The following is a 20,223-nucleotide window of genomic DNA, read 5'->3' as shown; positions in this document are numbered from 1 at the left end:
ATATATACATTTATTTCATTTTAAGATATTTTAATCACAAATGAAATGGCTGTATTGGCCTTTGGACGGTTAAACCGAATGATCTTTTGACACTTCAAAATCTTTAAAAAACCTTTATATGTAGCAAAGTATAATTCATACCTTTTGGATTCAATAAAAGTGATCTAGTTGTACTACCTTACATACTTTGGATGTCATATCTTTGTTTTTTATTATTATTAAGGCCTCTGGACAAAAAAATGACGTCACGTCATTGACCCATATATACAAAATAATTATACAGAGTACACACACATATTATTTAAACACAAACTTTTATTTTGGATGCGATCATCATGGCAAGAATCATTTGACAGCACTAAAGTATATACAACACAGTTATTAGATCAGTGCAGGACTTTGGCAGGATTTTGTTCAGCGCATCGGAAAATTAATAACTTGGAATAGATAACTTGGTTTACAAAATTGTTCACACGTATTGTGAAAAGTGAACAGCAATTGTTCAAAATTTCATAATGTTAACCTGTACAATGTTTAATGTTAAAAATGAATGTAAATGAACATAAATGTGAATGAAATTTTTTTTGTGTTTAGAGGAGTTTAATGACCGGATCCTGTGTCCTGATCTGAGTGACACAGAGATGCAGCGTTTGCATGAGGAGGTGCAGAAGATCTATGGAACTTACTGTCTGGAGGAGAGCATCGACAAGATCAGCTTTGACCCCTTCATCATAGAGGAGATCCACAACAGTCAGTCTCATTACAGCTTTCTGCGCAGCACCTGTGTTATGTGCCATTGTCTCTCATTGTTCTGTCTGTCTTTGTCACATCCTGTAGTCGCTCAGGGGCCATATACAGGTGTGGTGAAGCTCCAGACGATGCGATGTCTATTTGAGGCCTATGAACATGTGTTGTCTCTGCTGGAGAAAGTGTTCACCCCCATGTTCTGCCACAGTGATGAGGTATCCTCCTGGAATTGTTTGTTTTTTAGAGCTGCTGAAGAAGTTGTGTTTAAACTCTTCATCATGTGCCTGTCTCTGTTTATCCTCAGTATTTTCGACATCTGCTCTGGGGTGCTGAGTCTCCTGCTAGAAATTCAAAGCTAAACAGGTTAGTTTTTTCCATTTGTATGTGTGTGTTGCTACATTTACACAGCAGCAGGACACAGTTGGGATTGCTAAAAATAGTTTTGTTTATACATAGTTTGAATATGAAAAAACTGACTACTGATTTGAAAGCAGAAGTGAAGACAGCCATAAGTATTAGTATTATAATTTTACTGTTGTTCTAAATAAAATTATTATTAATAATATTTTTTTTTATTTTACACTACAAAAGCATAATTACTACAGTAATTTAGTATTTTTTTCTTTAATTTTTGTTTTAAAACAGAAATATTTAAATAATAATAATAATAATAATTATTATTATTATTATTATTGTTGTATTATCATATTGAATGGGTTTCCGTTTTAAAAAAAAAAAAGGCATTTTCATTATTCATTTCATTTCATTATATATCACTATTTACACCCAGTTAAGTGGCACCTTTCTTTGCTATGTATTTTTGTGTGAGAGTGAAAGCTTATACAACATGAACATGCTTCATTATCAAAGAGTGAGTATTATTCACTTCATATAGACGTGTACATGTGTAGCAGTAAGAGACATGTAGGGTAATCCCTTTTGCCTGTTATTCCAGGAATTTGAGTTTGGATGATTTAAGGTAAGTGTATTTGTTGAGGTTCAAGTGGCTGTTGTCCAGTGCTCTCACTGCATGCCATATAAAGCTGCCTGAAAGCCATAAGATGCACCTCAATGTCATGAAGAGCATTTAGACTTTGATAGGAGGGGCAATATATCAGATATTTACAAGATATTACAATATTGTTTTGGTGGCAATATGAATATAGTGAATATCATGATGATTTTAACATATTTTTTGACTCGAGATGTACTGAAAATATTAACCCTTTTAAACCTTTTCAGAACAAGTGTTTTTTTATAACAAATTATTGTCAAAATAGTATAGTGGGGTCAGAGTCTTAGACCACAACTGAAAAATACTTGATTTTAAAGGGATAGTTCACCTAAAAATGAAAATTCTGTCATCATTTACTCACCCTCAAGTTGTTCCAAACCTGTACGAATTTCTTTCTTGTGCTGAACACAAAAGAAGATATTTTGAAGAATGTCATTGGCTTCTATAGTATGTTTCTCCATTCTGTGGAAGTCAATGGGGCCCATCAACTGTTTGGTTACCCATATTCTTCAAAATATCTTCTTTTGTGTTCAGCAGAAGAAATCAAAATCCTAAAATCCTAAAACTGTCTGATTATTTAAATGCTTAGGGCCCTATTTTAACAATCTAAATGCAAAGTGTAAAGCGCACGGCGCAGATGCACTCAGGGCGTGTCCAAATCCACTTTTGCTATTTTAACGATGGAAAAACGGTCCGTGCGCCGGGGCGCATTTTTGAAATGGGTTGTCCCTATTCTCTTAATGAGTAATGGGCGTAACGTTCAATAAACCAATCAGAGTGTCATCTCCCATTCCCTTTAAGAGCGAGATGCGCTCGCGCCATGGCGGATTGCTATTTACATGGCGTACACGCGATGAGTCAGTTAATATATATGTGTGTGTATTGGCACGATTGTTCAATTAATTAGCCAATTTCGTTCATCGTTATAAGTAGTAATAGGCTGAATTGAAAATAGGTAGCCTAATTCTAATACACGCAATGACTATTCATCATTACATTTTTATATTTATGTAGCCTACACAATAATATTCTTTTACACTGTAATCCTTTTGTTTTTAATATTTGGCATGTTTGTGTGATGCGCATCCCTGTGTGTAATAAGCAAAGTCAACGCGCACTGTGGACGCGCCCAGAGGCGCAGTTTCTACCAACGCGCTCTAACAACAAAATATTGCGCCATTGACTTTAGACTTTAGAACCAGGTTTGAGTTAGTCTATGGCACAGTCTATTTTCAGCTCCTTAAAATAGCAATGCGCCTGAACACACCTCTCTTTTAGACCAGCACGCCCATGGGCGCACTAACTGGCGCAAATGCATTTACTAATTTAAGGACGTGGCGCTGAACGGGAAAATGCGAACGGTGCCGGACGCAAACTAGCAAACACACTTGCGCTGCGCCTTGCGTCGCATTGCGCCGGGTGTTATTATAGGGCCCTTAAATTAATAAAATAACAGACTTCCCATGTGATCTTAGACTTTTTGTCCCCACTATATGAAATATTACCAAATAACTGAAAAAAGTTTTTTTTCCTCAGTTATATTGCCCAGCCCTATTCTATATTTGAATATTTTATATAGTTGAAAACTTCAGAGTTCAGCCTTTTTCATTTGGTTCCTTTGTTGTCACATCAGAAGGATTCTAGGAGATGGTTTTTACATTTTTCTTCAGCCAATTTTTCCAGCTGGATGTCAGACTACACGCAGGTTTGGCAGTGTGAAAAGTTTACTGTTTAGTCAGCTGCCGATTTCTTAACTCAAAACGCCCCAAAAATGGATTGGAATATCACAACAATCATCTGATTTTGCCTTGAACACTGAGCACATCGAACACTTAATATGGAAGATGGTTGATCAACTAAACGACTGCCTATGAATTTTCCCACTGATCCCATTACATTTTGAAATGCCCTGTTTGAGCATCGAATGAATGTGGAACATTAACATAAACAGTAGGGCCCTATAAAATCCATTTTATTTTTTCCCAAATTCTGTTTTATTTTTTCCCAAATTCCGTTTTTTCCGTTTTAATTTTTCTGGATTCAGTTTTTTTTTTTATTTATTTTTTGTCTCTATTTTAATGGTTAAATTAAATGTTCATGTCTAATTAATTGAAATAATGAATCTTGTCCAATTTACCAACAATTTAATAAAAGTTTAACAAAAAAATTACATTTTTTAGGGCCCTATGATAAACGTTTTATTCTTTCCCCATAACTTTTATTTTTACCAAATTCTGTTTTCTGGATTCCATTTTAATGGTTTAATTCCATTTTAATAATAAAAAAGCATGTCTAATTAATTGAATTCTTAAAAACAACAATATTTATTAATTAAAAAAATATATTTTTATGATTTTTTTTTCCAGAAGTTCTATTGTGTATTTAAATTTTTCTGGCAATCAAATGAACGCATACCATTTAATTTTTCTTTTAATCATGAAATTAAAGTTTTTTGTCAAACAGTGTGCTGCACTGCAATGAGCTTTACTGTTAAAATAAAAACATGGAAGAAACACTGAGATTATTGTTTAAAAATATGTTTTAATAATTTATTGTTAAATTAATTTATCTAAATTCTACTGTACAACAGTAATATGTTTCTGTCACGTTAAATCGAACTTTTATTTTGACGGTTTGCCTAGAGCTTTGAGTTTCTTTGTGTTTATGACGGTAGTTTTCTCAAACGAAGCGGTTAAATGCTGATGAAGTGACTTTCAGAGCAGCTCTGGAGATGAATTCGTGCGTTCATATAGTGAGGCGACAGAGGACGAAAACACCGCGAGCGTCGCGTGTGCTTCAGCGTGCGTGCGCCCGCGCGATTGTGTGTGAGGTAAATGAAACTGCGCTTCCGCATCATTCATTTCAGAGGCACAGGCATGCAGGATTCATGTTTAAATAGTCTTTTGCGGTTTAATATTCACAGACACTAGTCTATATCGCGATTTAATTTAAGTGTACTGATCCGCTTTTAATTCATTCATCAAAAATTTGACAAATTCCGTGACATTCCGCGTTATATAGTAAATTCCGTTTTTATGAATGGATTCCGCGATTCCGTGATAGCGGAAATTATAGGGCCCTAAAACAGTCACCGTGGAAGACAGTCGCCATCTTGCTGTAGCTTTATAGCACCTCATAAAATAAAAATGGTTTAAAAGCAGCTTCATAGTTCTAAACCGTAAAATAAAAAATAATGTTGCAAAATTCATTATTTATAAAACAACTTATATTTCAGCTGCAAATGGCTCTACAGAAGACAGTGGTGTTATTATTCAGCTCAGCTCAGCTTAGTTCTGTGTGGATTCCATTCAGTTTAATAACAGAATGGAATCCACTGTCTGAAGGGGACAAAATCAGCAACAATAGTTGCTAACTGTGACAAATCGAGTTGTTTCGAGTCGGCTAGTGTGGCGACGGCTTTTATGATAAGCTGATGACGTGACGTGACATGTAGCCAAGTATGGTGTCCCATACTCGGAATTTGTGCGCTGCATCTATCCCATCCATATAAACAAACACACACAGAGTGAACACACACTGCAGTGCCTAAAGAGCAGTTGGGGGTTCAGTGCCTTGCTCAAGGGTCTCACCTCAGTTGTGGTATTGAGGGTAGTAAGAGAGCAATGTACATTCACTCCCCCCATGACAATTCCTGCTGGTACTGAGACTCAAACCTGCAACCTTTGGGTTGCAAGTGCCCCCGGAGTCGAGGAGCTGTTTACATTCACTCACTGACTAGTCTTGTGATAACCAGACCTTTGATTTCCTGTTGCGACAATGATAATATGACAACTCATTCTGGCTGAGAACAGTTCGGAAAACACTAGCGGAAATGCATGCAGACTTTCTGTGAGAAGAATTACTGTCTGTCCAAAAGATAAAAATACAGATTATTACACTGAACATTAAAACAAAATGTAACATGAAAGTCCTTCATAATGTCCAGTAGTTTGCATGCTTCTATGAACCTCAATTAAAACTGGAGATCTGTGGAAAAGTTTTGATTCCAACCTCAAAAACTTTGGCAAATCCAGCACCTACTTCTTTCTCACAAGCTCTTATATCGTCCACAGAGTTTTGTTCTCTGGCGTACTGATAGTCTGACTCATGGAAATTATCTTGTAGTTGGGAAATCTGACTGGATCTTACAAGTGTTTTTTAGTTTTGTGTGCAATAGGAGTTAGGTGGTCAGTGAAATGGACTGTGGGTGTGCCATCTGAAGCTGAAACTACCTGCTGACTTGCATGGCTACATGCACCAGATACTTTTTTTAAAAATATTTATGTAAATGAACTAGTAATTAATGACAATTTAATGTGCATTTGAATCTATCCTCTCCCATCTCCAGCTGTCCTTTTAGTGCTGATGTGTATCTTTTTTTTTTTTTTTTTTTTTTTTTTCTGTTTTTGTTCCCTTGTGCTGGCATGCTTATTTGCTTCATTTAGACTTGACAGCATCCCTTTGGCCAGGAATTATGTCACTGGCCACAGGTCCCCAGTGGTCAATTCCAGAGCCACACCCACATCCGTCTTAACACGTCGCCCTACAGTATTACCAGCCCTCCCCAGGAAGTAAGTCTGGGGTGGAAGATGTTCCCAGCTTGCTGCTAATCTTAGACCAGTTTGCCTGTCAGAAAGTGTTTTCTGAAAGTAAAAGTGGTCCGAGTTCAGCACAGGCAACAGGATTGCTGCATGTGTTCTCTGGACTTTCTGCATTGCCTTGCATCGTTTGAGCCTGTTTGAGCCTGTATCTGTATTGCTCACATTCTTTTAAAGGCACTTGGTTATACCCACAATTTCCTGTGATTTATGTTTTCATTGTATTATGCACCCTGTCATTGGCTGTGTGACTTTGCAGTGTAGAGTGCTGTTTGACTTTTTTTAAGGAACCATTTAGAATTTGTGACAATTTAACAGCTGTGTGTTTTTGCGTACAGGAACACGTCGAAGCGTGGTGAGTCATTTGGGATCAGCCGAATTGGCAGCAAGATAAAGGGCGTGTTTAAGAGCAGCACAATGGAGGGTGCACTGTTACCACAATATGCCATGATTGAAGGAGAAGATGACACGGTGAGACAAAACATTTAGAAATATGCTGACACTGAACAGTTTCAAAACTAGTGTTATCACAATACCAAAATTTCAGTAGTCAATACCAATACCAGTAAAATTTGACTGCTGGAACTATTTAACTATTTTCTTTAACTATGTGAACATAAAAAAGAAAGGGTCATGATATGAGTAGTCAAATTTTTGACATATAAGAGGCCTTTGTACCATTAAACATCCAAGTTACTTAGCTTAAAATGTCCTCCTCATAATGAACAAAGCATTTATTTAATCAACCTAACCTGAATGACGCACAAAAACAAACCTCTTGCGGAAACTTAAACATGCTATGTAACACACGAGGATGAACCTCATTGGTTACGCTGGAAGTAAGAGGTTTGTTCTTGCACGTCATTCAGGTTAGGTTGAGCTTCTGCTTATGTTTGCTGATCAAAGTTTACATGTGAGTAAAAACCTAAATTAAATCTGTTCATCACAAAAAGTCTCTTCAGAAAATTTGGACTAAACTGCTCGATTTAGTTTTCCGGTCTCTTTATGAACTTTTTGAAGCGTCAAATTGGTCGTTGCAAAGGCAGTCAATGGAGGGACAGACATCTCACAGATTTCATTAAAAATATCTTAATTTGTGTTCCGAAGATGAATGAAAGTCTTACAGATTTAGAACGACATGAGGGCGAGTAATTAATGGCAGAATTTTCATTTTGGGGTGAACTAACCCTTTAAGAATACTGCCTTAACAATTTAAGAACACTCCCAAAAGAGCTGTTTGATCATTTAGAGTTAATGTAAACTGGATGCAAGAGTAAACACCACAATTATTAACAATGTTAATAATGAATATGCACTGCTAAAAGATAATAAATAATCAAAAGGAAAATAATGAGTTAAATCACAGGAACAAATAAATGAAGTCAACACAGAATGGATAAATGCAATGCTGTTGAACTGGATGTAGAATGGAAGAGAATTTTATGGGAATGCTTCTTATGGAAACCACCTAATGGCTCTGGTACAATGGTGATAAATAAATGCTTATTTATTATTAAACAAATAATATACCTATTATTTGTAAAAGAAGCTGATCCAGGTAATTATCTAAGCAAGTTAGAAAAACATAGGCTGCAGGTATAACCTAATGCCAAGGTCTCTAGGAAGAGGTTCGGTAAGTTTATATGTACGTTCCACACAGTCGTCGGGTGATCATTCCGGCAATAGAAGCGGTCTTCCACTGGTGATGCAGGTAGCGTGCAATGGGAAGGGTGCAGAGTTGCGATCCAGTAGTCGTTGCCACGCTGGGCTGGAGGATGCTGAACTTCCGTTGCACCAAGAGGGTCGTTAAAGGGATAGTTCACCCAAAAATAAAAAAATGATCCCATGATTTACTTATGAAGCCATCCTAGGTGTATATGACTTTCTTCTTTCAATCGTACACAATCGGAGATATATTAAAAAATATTCTGGCTCTTCCAGACTTTATAATGAGAGTGAATGGGAGCCAGTATTTTGGAGCCCCAAAAAAAGTAATCCACACGACTCCAAGGAGTAAATAAAGGCCTTCTGAAGCAAACCAATGGGTTTTTGTAAGAGAAATGTACATATTTAGAACTTTATGAGCTATAATAACTGACATCTGGCAACAGCCGTACTCGAGAGAATAGCATTCAAGCATGGGACGTAGGATGTTGGCATAGCATAAGCTCCGGTGAGAGTAGACGACTCTCATGAGAACCATGCGTTGTTTACAGCTATGGAAAACTGTGAAAAAAAGAGTTGTTTTAGCTATACTGTGGATTTGTAATTGTCTTAAAATTGTGCGTTCGTGCCTTTATCCGGGATCCTTTAACTTACGTAAAGTCATAAGATTACGTGCCCGTCATCAACGGGAGATGCAGATTTATCAAATAAATGGGGTTGGGCAAAAAATTTGATGTCCTCTTCTCTTATATTGAAATACTCTAACATTTTTATTTTTTAAAAAAATCCTTGTTTTAGACTTCTAATTCATGGCCAGTGTTTTGTTTTTCTCTGCGCTTCCATGTTCATCGCTTTTTACCAGAGCTTACGCTATATAATAGAACTGCACGAATAATCATTAAAAGATCGTGATCGCGATCTCGAAAAAAAAAAAAAAAAAAAAAAAAAAAAAAAAAAAAAAATATATATATATATATATATATATATATATATATATATATATATATATATATACATACATACACACAGTATATTGTAAATGGAAACCTTTACAAAACGTGCACACAACACACAAATACGCATGCATTTTAATTGGCAATGGAATTCATTTTGGTACTAAAAAAAAATTGAAATCGCTGGCTGAACTCTGGCTGAACATTCGCTGTTCTGTATGGTCAGGTGGAGGAGGCAGTGATGGTGTTTGAGGACGACTCACCAGTGCCTGTGGAGGGGGTTGGAACTCCAGGATCACTGCGCAACCTCTCCGCTTGGACCATCTCAATCCCTTATGTGGATTTTTGTGAGGACGAACTTAAGAAAGAGCGCAATCCTGTCTTCTGCATCGATGTGGAGCGCCATGACAGGAAGAATGGTGAGTTTCAAAACTACATTTATAAACATATAGACATTTCACTCTTTTAAATAAACTTATTTTTTGTTACGCCAATGTCCTGTGAGAACAGAGCCACTTTGTGAAAGTTCTTATTTTCTTCGCAGTGGGGCATGAGACTGAGAGCTGGTCTGTGTACAGAAAATACGTGGAGTTTTATGTGCTCGAATCTAAACTCACAGAGTTTCATGGTAAAGCTGATTATTGTCTCTCTTTTCATGACTGAGCTTTCATGTTTATGGTTTATTTATCTCTCTAGTTTGATTTTGTATTACAGGTCCATTCCAGGATGCTCAACTCCCTTCTAAAAGAATCATTGGACCAAAGAATTATGAATTCTTGACCTCCAAACGAGGAGAATTTGAGGAATATTTACAGGTAATTTACTTGACCTTGTACACTTGCTTCATCTTATTAACAGAGTACAAACATTATCCGTCTGCCATAACGTTACACTGAAATCAGTAGTTATAAATTTATCAAAGTAAATTACAAGCTCAAGATCTCTAGCAGTGTGGGTTACAAACGTATAACATTAAAAATAGTTAAATGGATATTAAACAAGGTGTAAAAATATCATGAAATTAACAATGATTTTCTACAAGTATAATTGAATGTGAAAAGAAAAATTGATATTGACAATATTTACACAGAGACAGACACAAGAATTTCCCATAGGGCTTTTCACACTGCATTTAACCCCGGGTTATCATCATTCTAAATCTCACTTTTAACCCTGGGTAAATGACACGTTTCACACTTTTAATTTAAAAGCGGGGTTAGCACTGCTTTTTAACCAGGTATATGAAACACTGCTCCAGAGCAGAGTTAGCACCACTTTATTGAGGCGCCAAATGTGTGACGTGTGAAACTATGTGGTGTTAGAATGTTACGGCTACATGCTAGTAAAAGACAACCAATTGCATGCCACATATTCATGTGCTTTGTACAGTCAGAGAAACAACAGCATGTTGTATCAAAAGTCGGTCAATTCAAATGAATATTGAATTCATTCTTATGCTTATAGTCGGAAAAGTCCATTAAAAAAAAAAAACCTTAACAGTCAGCAGTGTAATATGAAGGATGTGCAATGCTAGAGCCCTTATGTAAACAGATGGCAAGCTGTGCTTGTCCAATCATTGACCACTGACACCCCAAATATGCAAATAAGAATGTTAGCCTATAGGGTTTTGGAATGTACAGTCTGAAACTAAATAATGAATACCCAGAATTAATTATTAACCCCAGTTAAATTATGAGGAATGTTACATTTTAAGCAAGATAACCCAGCATTCCATTTACCCTGGGTTTACAATGACCAAAAGTGTGAAAAGCCCTTAAGTGTGTTAATTTAATGTATTTTTTTTTTTTTTAAATTCTGTGTTTTCTAAAGAAACTGCTGCATCACCCTGAACTGAGTAACAGCCAGCTGTTGGCAGATTTCCTGTCTCCCCACAGCATTGAGTCGCAGTTCAATGATAAAAAGCTAGATGTCAACCTGGGTATGTTGAACCTTCCATAACCATATACACATAATCTGCATAAACTACACACAGCACATCTGCACCTTTGGATTTGGTTTTATTAGGGCAGCTGCTTCTGTGTTTTACCAGAATTCATTCACTTTTAAATTGACTGATTGGCATTTGGGTATGTAACACACTGTAATTATAATTGAAAAATATAAAATTTTGTATTAATGTAATAAATTGGAAAAATCCTTACTGAACCTGATATATATTTTACACTGTGCACTTATTAGGAACACTGTTCTGATACTGAGTAGGGCCTCGCTCAAAATGTCTTGTTTAATGCTGTAACCCCCGTTCTCTGGTGGAGGGAATGAGACTTTGTGTCAGTGTACTGATACTAGGGGTCACACCTCTGAGAAAACACCAATGAGAATCGGCGAGTGGAATTTTTTTTCATTTTTTTATTCCTTTATTTAACCAGGGGATGTCATATTGAGACTATAGTCTCTTTTTCAAATGATCCCTGGCCAAGAAAGGCAGCACTTAAAATGTATCAGCACCCCATAAACAACACTACAACACCTAACAATGACAAAAGTTAAATACAACAACAAACAAAATATGACATAATAACATAATAACCAGGACAGGCAGAAAACAAAACAGAACAGAAGCCTATATATAATCACACTTATAGTTGAAGGTGTTGTGGCAAAAAATTCAACTCCGACTCTACTGCATAAGAGACAAACACGTCCAATTGTCTTTAAAGGTTTTATTTCTTGCAAGAAAGGTCAGACAGGTCATACAGAAACACAAGTAGCTGCAGAGTGTAAGGGTGTTTTCACACCTATGGATCGCTTGTTTTGTTCCGAAACAGGGACTAAATTTGTTACAATGTTGCATTTTCTTCTTGGTTCGGTTCGCTTTCACATGGCAACATTTCAAAGCGTACCAAAATGCGTTTAGGCAAGTCACATGCGAGTAAAACTGTCCTCTTATTGGTCAGAGTTTTCTTTGCGTCATCCATCAAAATAATGATTGACAAGTTCGCTCCATGAGATTATTGTGGCTTTATTTGTAACTGTCGAGACACACGCAAACACTTTATAAATGTAGCCGTCTTTCCAGCTGTTAAATTATATACTACATTCATATTAATACTGCGGCAAATTCAAACGCGCGCTCTTTGTCTCTCTCAGTCTGTCTCTGGTTTCCCAGCGCTGTGTAGTAAGCGACCTGTTGTCAGCGTGTCGAGAGAGACTATATACATTTTATAATGAAGCAGAGCAGGAAAAAGGCTTTGTCGGGACAGCATTCTCACACGGAGAAGTGCAAATACACAACAGAGGCGCTCGTTGGTTTACATCTGTGGTAAATAATGTGCTCACTCACAGAATCAGACACTACCGCTTTTTATATCACATTTTCCGTTATGAATTATGATGTCATTTGGTTCGTTGGTCCGTTAACTGGGTCGGATTGCTTTCACATCTCAAGCGAACCGCTCCAGAGTTCGTTTGAAAGCGTACCGAGACCACCTCTTCAAGCAGGTCTCGGTACGCTTGTTTGGTCCGCTTTTGGTGCGCACCCGAGTGCGATTGCTGCTTTCACACCTGCCCAAACGAACCGCACCAAAGGAGAAAACGAACTCTGGTACGATTCAACCGAACTAAATGAGGCAGGTGTGAAAGCACCCTAAGACAAAGAACGAAAGCTTCCCCTCACTTTTATATCTCTAACCTCCAAGGCCGAAGCCTCTATCCTTTTACCATATTAGGAACACCTCTTAGTGGCTGTAACTTTCCACACATTGTTAGCACAGACGTGTTTTTAACATACATCTTGCATTTCCCCATACCATATTTTGCTCTTTCTATTTCTAACATCTATGTTAACACTATGCTATGTTAAACATTACCACTTAAGCCAACATCATACCATGTTCCATAAGCATCATATTTCACAAGAATACAGGTAAAAAGCATATGAAAAATTAAAATTTCCACAACAAAGGTTTCAATTTAAAATAATTAAGTGGGATAATAGTGCCTAGCTTCAGCTGTTTCTGCAATGCATTCCAAGTTGAAGGGGCTTTGTAACGGAAGGCAATTTTACCAAATTCAGATTTTACAGCAGGTATAGTAAAAAGAATGCTATTTCTTGACCTGAGATTGTATCTATTATTTTCTACCAAAGAGAAAACTGATATGTAAGAAGGCATCAATCCTATCGCTGCCTTATAAATAAAAATAAGCCAGTGATGCTGTCTACGAATTGAGAGTGGAGGCCAACCTGATAAACTGTACAAACTACAATGATATGTAGAATACTCAGCTTTAGTAACAAAGCGTAAAGCAGAATGGTAAATAGAATCCAGTGAGCATAAAACAGACTTTGCTGCATGCATGTACAGAATATCTCCATAGTCTATAACAGATAAAAAGGTAGCAGCAACAAGTTCCTTTCTTACTTTTAAATTAAAACAAGCCTTATTTCTATAATAAAAACCCAGTTTAACTCTCAGCTTTTTTACCAGGTTATCTACATGGGGTTTAAATGTGAGCTTTTCATCTAATAAAAAACCAGAGTAATTATAACATGACACTCTTATTTTCTGGTCATATATAGTGATAATTTGAGGCAAATCCTGTACATTTGCTGGAGTGAGTGAATAACATAAATTTTGTCTTTTTAGAATTAAGTACCAATTTTAATTTTAGTAAATTGTTTGGTAGAACTGTAAAAGCATCCTGCAATTTCTTTAATGCCTCATTTGGAGATCTAGCAGTACTGTATATGATAGTATCATCCGCATAGAGATGTACAGCTGCATCTTCGTTTGTACAAATATCATTTATGGAGATTGTAAACAACAAAGGCCCTAATAATGAACCTTGAGGGACTCCAACTATTAGTTCTGTCTCCCCTGACATAATGCCTTCACAAGTGACATGCTGATATCTACTAGACAGATAATTTTTAAACCATTCAATAACATTATCAGACATCCCAATTTTAGACAGACATTTTAACAAAATGGTATGATCAACCGTATCAAAAGCTTTTGAGAGATCAATATAATGTAATTAATTTATGTAATTACATCTTTAAGCTTAGATGTTTGGAGCCAACACTGTTGACCCTTACCTTAATCTTTTACTATCCCTTACCTGGATAGTATGATTCCAGGGGCACAGCTCTGCTGCAGACCCAGTGCTTTGTGTGTCGTCACTTATAAAAACATTTAACCCTCCCTTAAACCTAACCAGATCCAAAAATCTGTCCTTAACCTTAATCGTATCCTTAATCATATCCCATCTCAAAAGCAGAAGTGTTTTGCAATACAAAATGAACACAAAAAGTTTATTGTACCTAACATTTTTTATGTAAGTACATAGTAGTTAAACACACCTACCATATAGTGGTGCCCATTCAAGTGATGACTGATTGGTATTAATGGGCTTAAAGTGTACCAAGACATTGGCACATTCCCCTTTCACCATTACGTCACCACTACTGGCCTGGCCTGTTCACACATAGCAGGTAAAGTCCATGGATTAATGCTTTTGCTGCCTAATTCTGAGATTCATCAGACCAGGCTGTTTTTCCAGTCTTTCCATTTTGGGCAAACCTGTGCACACTGCTGTCTTAGCTTTCTGTTCTTGGCTGACAGAACTGGAACCTGACATGGTCTACTGCTGTTGTTTCCACATGCTGTATATGAGATGTATTATGTTCCTCCCCAGTCTAGAGATAGGAAGTAATAGAATATGTTGGGAAAAGGAGGAAGCATTCCCTTCTGCTGACTTAAACACAACACCATTGTTGATGCAAAAAAAAAAAAAAAAAAAAAAATGAAATGTATTAACCAAACAGAAGGAAACAACACTTCAGGAATCAAGGCCAACATAATAAGGGGCAAGGCTAACATAATAAACAATCTACATAAACTAACAAAAGAAAGTAAAAAAGAATTACAGAAAAATACACTGTTTACCTGTCTGGCCAAAAATAGGAGAAAAGTACTGTATAAGCAAAAAAATTAATAGTAATAGTAAAGTATAGTAAAAATTAATTAACAAAAAATTACTCACATGTTTGGGTTACACTCACATGTAATAGATTCTCGTACAAGAGGACAAAAGATATTTTCTTTGTAATATTACAACAACAAGTTAACCCCAGATGGCCAAAATGAAGTCAACAGAAGGGACTGTTGCTCCAGTTCTCCACACTCCAAACATCTAAGCTTTGCCTTTTAACTCCAAACAACTCCTCCAGTGGACCAGTCAGGATAGCGCAGTCATCAGCGAGATCACCAATTGATTGAACGCCACCTGATAGTCTTTAGCAGAGTTTTAGAGAAAGAAAACAAACAGAACCAAAAAAAAAAGAAAAAAAGCAAAGAACAAAAATCACTCCCACTTTTATACACACCCTAGGACGTAACAAATGCTTACTCTGCTCACCACAATTACACAGAGTGGTTATCTGAGTTAAGGTAGCCTTTTAGTCAGCTTGCACTTGTGTGGCTAAACTCTATAGACCTCTTTAATTTGCAAGGCATTTCCGACCACAGTAATGCTGCTCACTGGGTGTAGCTTTTTTGTTTTGTTTTTGGTAGCTCTTTGAACTGTTGTGAGTGAAAGTCCCAGGAGATGTTTTGTGTGTGTGTGGGTTAGCCTGAGTTCAGGAACTCTCAATGGAACTGACAACATTTAATAAAACAAGACATTTACATTCCTGAAGAAGAGATAACAAAGCAAAGGCACAGAAAGCCATTTGTCCAATCTTCTCTACACACTCATTCATATCCCCCCTTACCTGACCTAGCCCAGGTCATGGAAAGTTTACTCAAAGTACCAAAAGTTAACCTAAAATGTTTATACAAATTCAAATTCAAAATTGCTTTATTGGCATGAATGTAAATCATACAATTTTGCCAAAGCTTGGAATACACATACAGTATCTCACAGAATTGATTACACCCCTCACATTTTTGTAAATATTTTATTTTTATTATCTTTTCATGTGACAACATTGAAGAAATGTCATTGTAAAATTATACCTGTTGGGGTACAACAGCTTTTCACTGCAGTGTAATCAAAAGGACAAAGCCTTGAGAGAAACCAGGCTCCTTTAGAGGACCAGTTCTCTTCCCCTGCTTGAAGATTGGTGGGGAGGAGTTGAGGTTGTCTGAGGGGTCTGTGCAGAGGACTTGTTTGGTTTGTGTGGTCTTTGCTAAGGATTGGCTGATGGCACATCACATTGCTCAGAGAATCAAAACGGCTTGTCTAATAAGACTGCTTTATTTTATTGGGGATTTAAAATAAAGGAGTAGGTGGATTTTTATCATTGTAAGGTGGTTGTTTTCACACACTGCCAACATGCATTTACGTCCAAACACCATGTAAAAGTGGATTTTGCATAATAGGTGCCCATTAAGAAATCATGAAGATGTGCTTATTATACATTTTAAGTTGTTTACTTGTAAATGTAACTAAGGAACAATAATTCCTGTAATAAAATAATGAAAAAACAAAAAACAGAAACAGAAATCATTAATACAAACAGTTGGAAAAAAGTATATTTTTTTAATGTTACATACTAGCTAAACACTGCAACAATATTTTTAAAAGATAAATGGTCAAATAAAATAAAATAATATATTATAAGCATGGTCTTCACCGAAAGTGTTACCAGAATTAGCAGTCATAAAATCTTTATATCAACTATGCATTCTGTTAGTTTTGTTAATAACAGTGAAAACTAACAACTTGTTTTTTAATGATATTTCATTAAGGGGAACATGTACAGGGTGAAAAGCAACAGTCCTAGTACTTGCAGTACTCCATATCAAACTTGCGATTGATGTGATATCTCTTCATTTACTGCTACAAGTTAATAATGATCAGATAAGTACATTTTGAGCCATGCCAATGCAATTCCACTCATGCCAACATCATTTTCGAGTCTGTTCAAAAGAATGTTGTGATCGATAGTATTAAATGCTGCACTAAGAACTAGTAACACTAATAGAGAGATACAACCACGATCGGATGATAAGAGCAAATCATTTTTAACTCTAATGAAATCCTGACTGGAAATCCTTGCAGATACCTATTTTTCTAAGAAGGAACATATTTGTGAAGATACTGCCTTTTCTAGTATTTTTGACAGAAAAGGGAGATTTGAGATCAGTCTGTAGTTAACTAATCCTCTAGGATCAAATTGTTGTTGTTTTTTTGTTGTTTTTTTAAATGATAGGCTTAATAACAGCCAGATTGAAAGTTTTTGGGACATATCCAAATAACAATGATGAATTAATAATTTTAAGAAGAGGATCTATGACTTCTGGAAGCATCTCTTTCAGTAGCTTAGTCTGTATAGGGTGGGCAACTAGTCCTGGAGGGCATGCCCACAGTTTAGTAACCCTAATCAAACACACCTGAACCAGAAAGTCTTTAGGATTAGTAGAAAGTTATAGGCAAGTGAGTTTTTATCAGGGATGGAGATAAACTCTGCAGGACACTGGCCCTCCAGGACCGGAGTTGCCCATCCCTGCTGTATAGGGTCTAACATACAGTGCATCCGGAAAGTATTCACAGCGCTTTTCCACATTTTATGTTACAGCCTTATTCCAAAATGGATTAAATTCATTATTTTCCTCAAAATTCTACAAGGGTCTCTTGTAGGACCTCTCAAGCTCCATCAGGTTAGATGGGGAGTGTTGTTGCACAGCCATTTTCAGATCTCTCCAGAGATGTTCATTCGGGTTCAAGTCTAGGCTCTGGCTGGGCCACTCAAGAACATTTACAGAGTTGTCCCGTAGCCACTCCTTTGTTATCTTGGCTGTGTGCTTAGGGTCATTGTCTTGTTGGAAGATGAACCTTTGCCCCAGTCTGAGGTCCAGAGTGTTCTGGAGCAGGTTTTCATCAAGGATGTCTCTGTACATTGCTGCATTCATCTTTCCCTCGATTCTGACTAGTCTCCCAGTTCCTGCTGCTGAAAACCATCCCCACAGCATGATGCTGCCACCACCATGCTTCACTGTAGGAATGGTATTGGCCAGGTGATGAGCGGTGTCTGGTTTCCTCCAGACAAGATGCTTGCTATTCAGGCCAAAGAGTTTGTTTGTTTATTGTTTCTCATTGTCTGAGAGTCTTTCAGGTGCCTTTTGGCAAACTCCAGGTGGGCTGTCACTGAGCACTGCCTTTTACTGAGGAGTGGCTTCCATCTGGCCACTCTACCATACAGACCTGATTGGTGGAGTGCTGCAGAGATGGTTGTTTTTCTGGAAGTTTTTCCTCTCTCCACAGAGAAATGCCGGAGCTCTGTCAGAGTGACCATGTGGTTCTTGGTCACCTCCCTGACTAAGGCTTTTCTCCCCTGATCGCTCAGTTTCAATCCTGATACAATCCTGTCTCAGAGGTCTACAGACAATTCCTTGGAGTTCATGGCTTGGTTTGTGCTCTGACATGCACTGTTAACTGTGGGACCTTGTATAGACAGGTGTGTGCCTTTCCAAATCATGTCCAATCAACTAAATTTACCACAGGGGGACTCCACTCAAGTTGTAGAAACATCTCAAGGATTATCGGTGGAAACAGGATGCACCTGAGCTCAATTTTGAGTGTCATGGCAAAGGCTGTGAATACTTATGTACATATGTTTTTTTTTTTTGTTTTTTTTTTTTAAATTTAAAAAGATTTCAAGCAAACTTCTTTCACATTGTCATTGGGGTATTGTTTTTAGAATTTTGAGGAAAATAATGAATTTAATCCATTTTGGAAGATGACAAAATGTGGAAAAAGTGAAGCACTGTGAATACTTTCCGTATGCACTGTACATGCTTTTATTTTGATGATTTAACAAGTTTAGACAATTCTTCCTCACCCATAGCAAAAAATGATCAGAATTGTTCCTCAGGCAATCTACAGTGCACTGTCTTATGCAATACTGTAGCAGATGGTTATAATAATAGTATCAATCTTGAATGTAAAGAAATTCATAGTCATTGCTGCTGTGGTGTTGGGAGTGTAACTGTTTCCCATTAATTTAGCCATTGTATCTATATACCAAGGGTTGTCTTTAGTGGAAATATAGGAAAACTGAATAAAGGAGTTTTTTTCTGATGTAGGGTGTGTGTGTGTGTGTGTGTGTGTGTGTGTGTAAGTAGTGTAACTGGGTCTGGGAGTGGAAATATATGAATAAAGGAGCATGGAGGGAAGTACAACAGACATAACCAGAGAAAAAAAAATGCATAAAATAAATAAATAAATAAATAAAATAAAGAAAAAATTGAATGGCAATAATAATGATGATGATAATAATTAGCCTGGGTGCCAGCCCGAACCCCGCCCACAACATTTTTTGGACGGGAAGTTCGGTCTGGACTCGATCCATTGTGGAGTAATTATGCTCGGCTCCCAGAAGGCCGAGCCAATCAAATTGCCAGGGCGGGCTTTAATCGATGATGGACAGGCTATCTGCGGTTACGTAACCACCTACGTCATCAAAGAGCGCTTGGGTTGAATTGGTTTTCACCAACGATGACTGCAGCTGGAGAAGTAAGATGTTTAGATTCCGCTATCACGTCTGTAATAAAAGAAATCGACAGCGCATTAATTTTAAAAGACGAACAAAGAACCGCAATCAAGGCATTTGTCGATGGGAAAGATGTGTTTGCCGTCCTTCCAACGGGATTCGGCAAAAGTTGAAGTACAAGTTCAACATACGTCACTTACTGCGTTGCTCTGATTGGTTGTAGGTCTATCCAATTGAGTGCAGAGTTTTTTTTTTTTACTGGTTCGGTTAAGACATGCCCCATAATTCAAGAGCAATGGAGCAGTATCAGACTCACATTCTGCCTAGAATATGAGTATGACGAAGTCAGGCTAGATAATAATAGTATTAATCACACAAAACAACTGGAGAATGGAGGATGAGGAGGGTGACAATAGCAATAATAAAAATGACTGCAGTCATTTTGCATTGTCATTCCTAGTGTTATGTCTAGACCAGAATTGGTTAAGCGAAGGAAATATTAAAGCAGCAACAGAGCCAACTTGATCAGCTTACCCAAAATTGTACATTATTTCAGGGTAAGCGTAATTGGACAATTAGATAATTGCAGGCAATGGCCAGAATCCTGGCCACTATGCCAGGGACTGTGATTATCATCCTCTGGTGCTCCAGCCATATGGCACCAACAATTATGCCACAGTCCAAATTACTGATATTACATTCTTTTCCCCATTCTGATGGTTGATGTCAACATAACTGAAGCTCCTCACCCATATCTGCATGATTTTATGCAATGTTCTAATGCCA

At 37.1% G+C, this 20,223-nt stretch overlaps 1 protein-coding gene and 1 long non-coding RNA gene across 5 annotated transcripts in view; both read left to right on the top strand.

Annotated features, from left to right (window-relative positions):
• The window catches only part of snx14 (sorting nexin 14), a 54,288-nt gene that overhangs the window by 18,212 nt on the left and 15,853 nt on the right, over window positions 1-20,223 (top strand). For 2 of the 4 annotated variants that reach the window (XM_048206207.1, XM_048206206.1), the window contains exons 14-23: window positions 595-750; window positions 838-962; window positions 1,052-1,110; window positions 1,703-1,726; window positions 6,208-6,333; window positions 6,699-6,831; window positions 9,205-9,397; window positions 9,523-9,606; window positions 9,693-9,793; window positions 10,809-10,917. In XM_048206207.1, coding sequence (XP_048062164.1) covers window positions 595-750; window positions 838-962; window positions 1,052-1,110; window positions 1,703-1,726; window positions 6,208-6,333; window positions 6,699-6,831; window positions 9,205-9,397; window positions 9,523-9,606; window positions 9,693-9,793; window positions 10,809-10,917 — 1,110 coding nt within the window. The remainder of the gene's footprint in view (window positions 1-594; window positions 751-837; window positions 963-1,051; window positions 1,111-1,702; window positions 1,727-6,207; window positions 6,334-6,698; window positions 6,832-9,204; window positions 9,398-9,522; window positions 9,607-9,692; window positions 9,794-10,808; window positions 10,918-20,223) is intronic. The other 2 variants (XM_048206208.1, XM_048206210.1) reach the window with 2 other exon arrangements.
• On the top strand, window positions 10,958-14,780 carry LOC125277736. The gene is made up of 2 exons (XR_007186978.1): window positions 10,958-11,590; window positions 12,904-14,780. It is a non-coding gene; the product is annotated as an uncharacterized LOC125277736 (long non-coding RNA).

The sequence above is a fragment of the Megalobrama amblycephala genome, linkage group LG11 (genome assembly GCF_018812025.1).
Source record: "Megalobrama amblycephala isolate DHTTF-2021 linkage group LG11, ASM1881202v1, whole genome shotgun sequence".
Lineage (NCBI taxonomy): Eukaryota > Metazoa > Chordata > Actinopteri > Cypriniformes > Xenocyprididae > Megalobrama > Megalobrama amblycephala.
The sequence above is the reverse complement of the archived record's forward strand: the minus strand, read 5'-3'. Positions and strand labels throughout refer to the sequence as shown.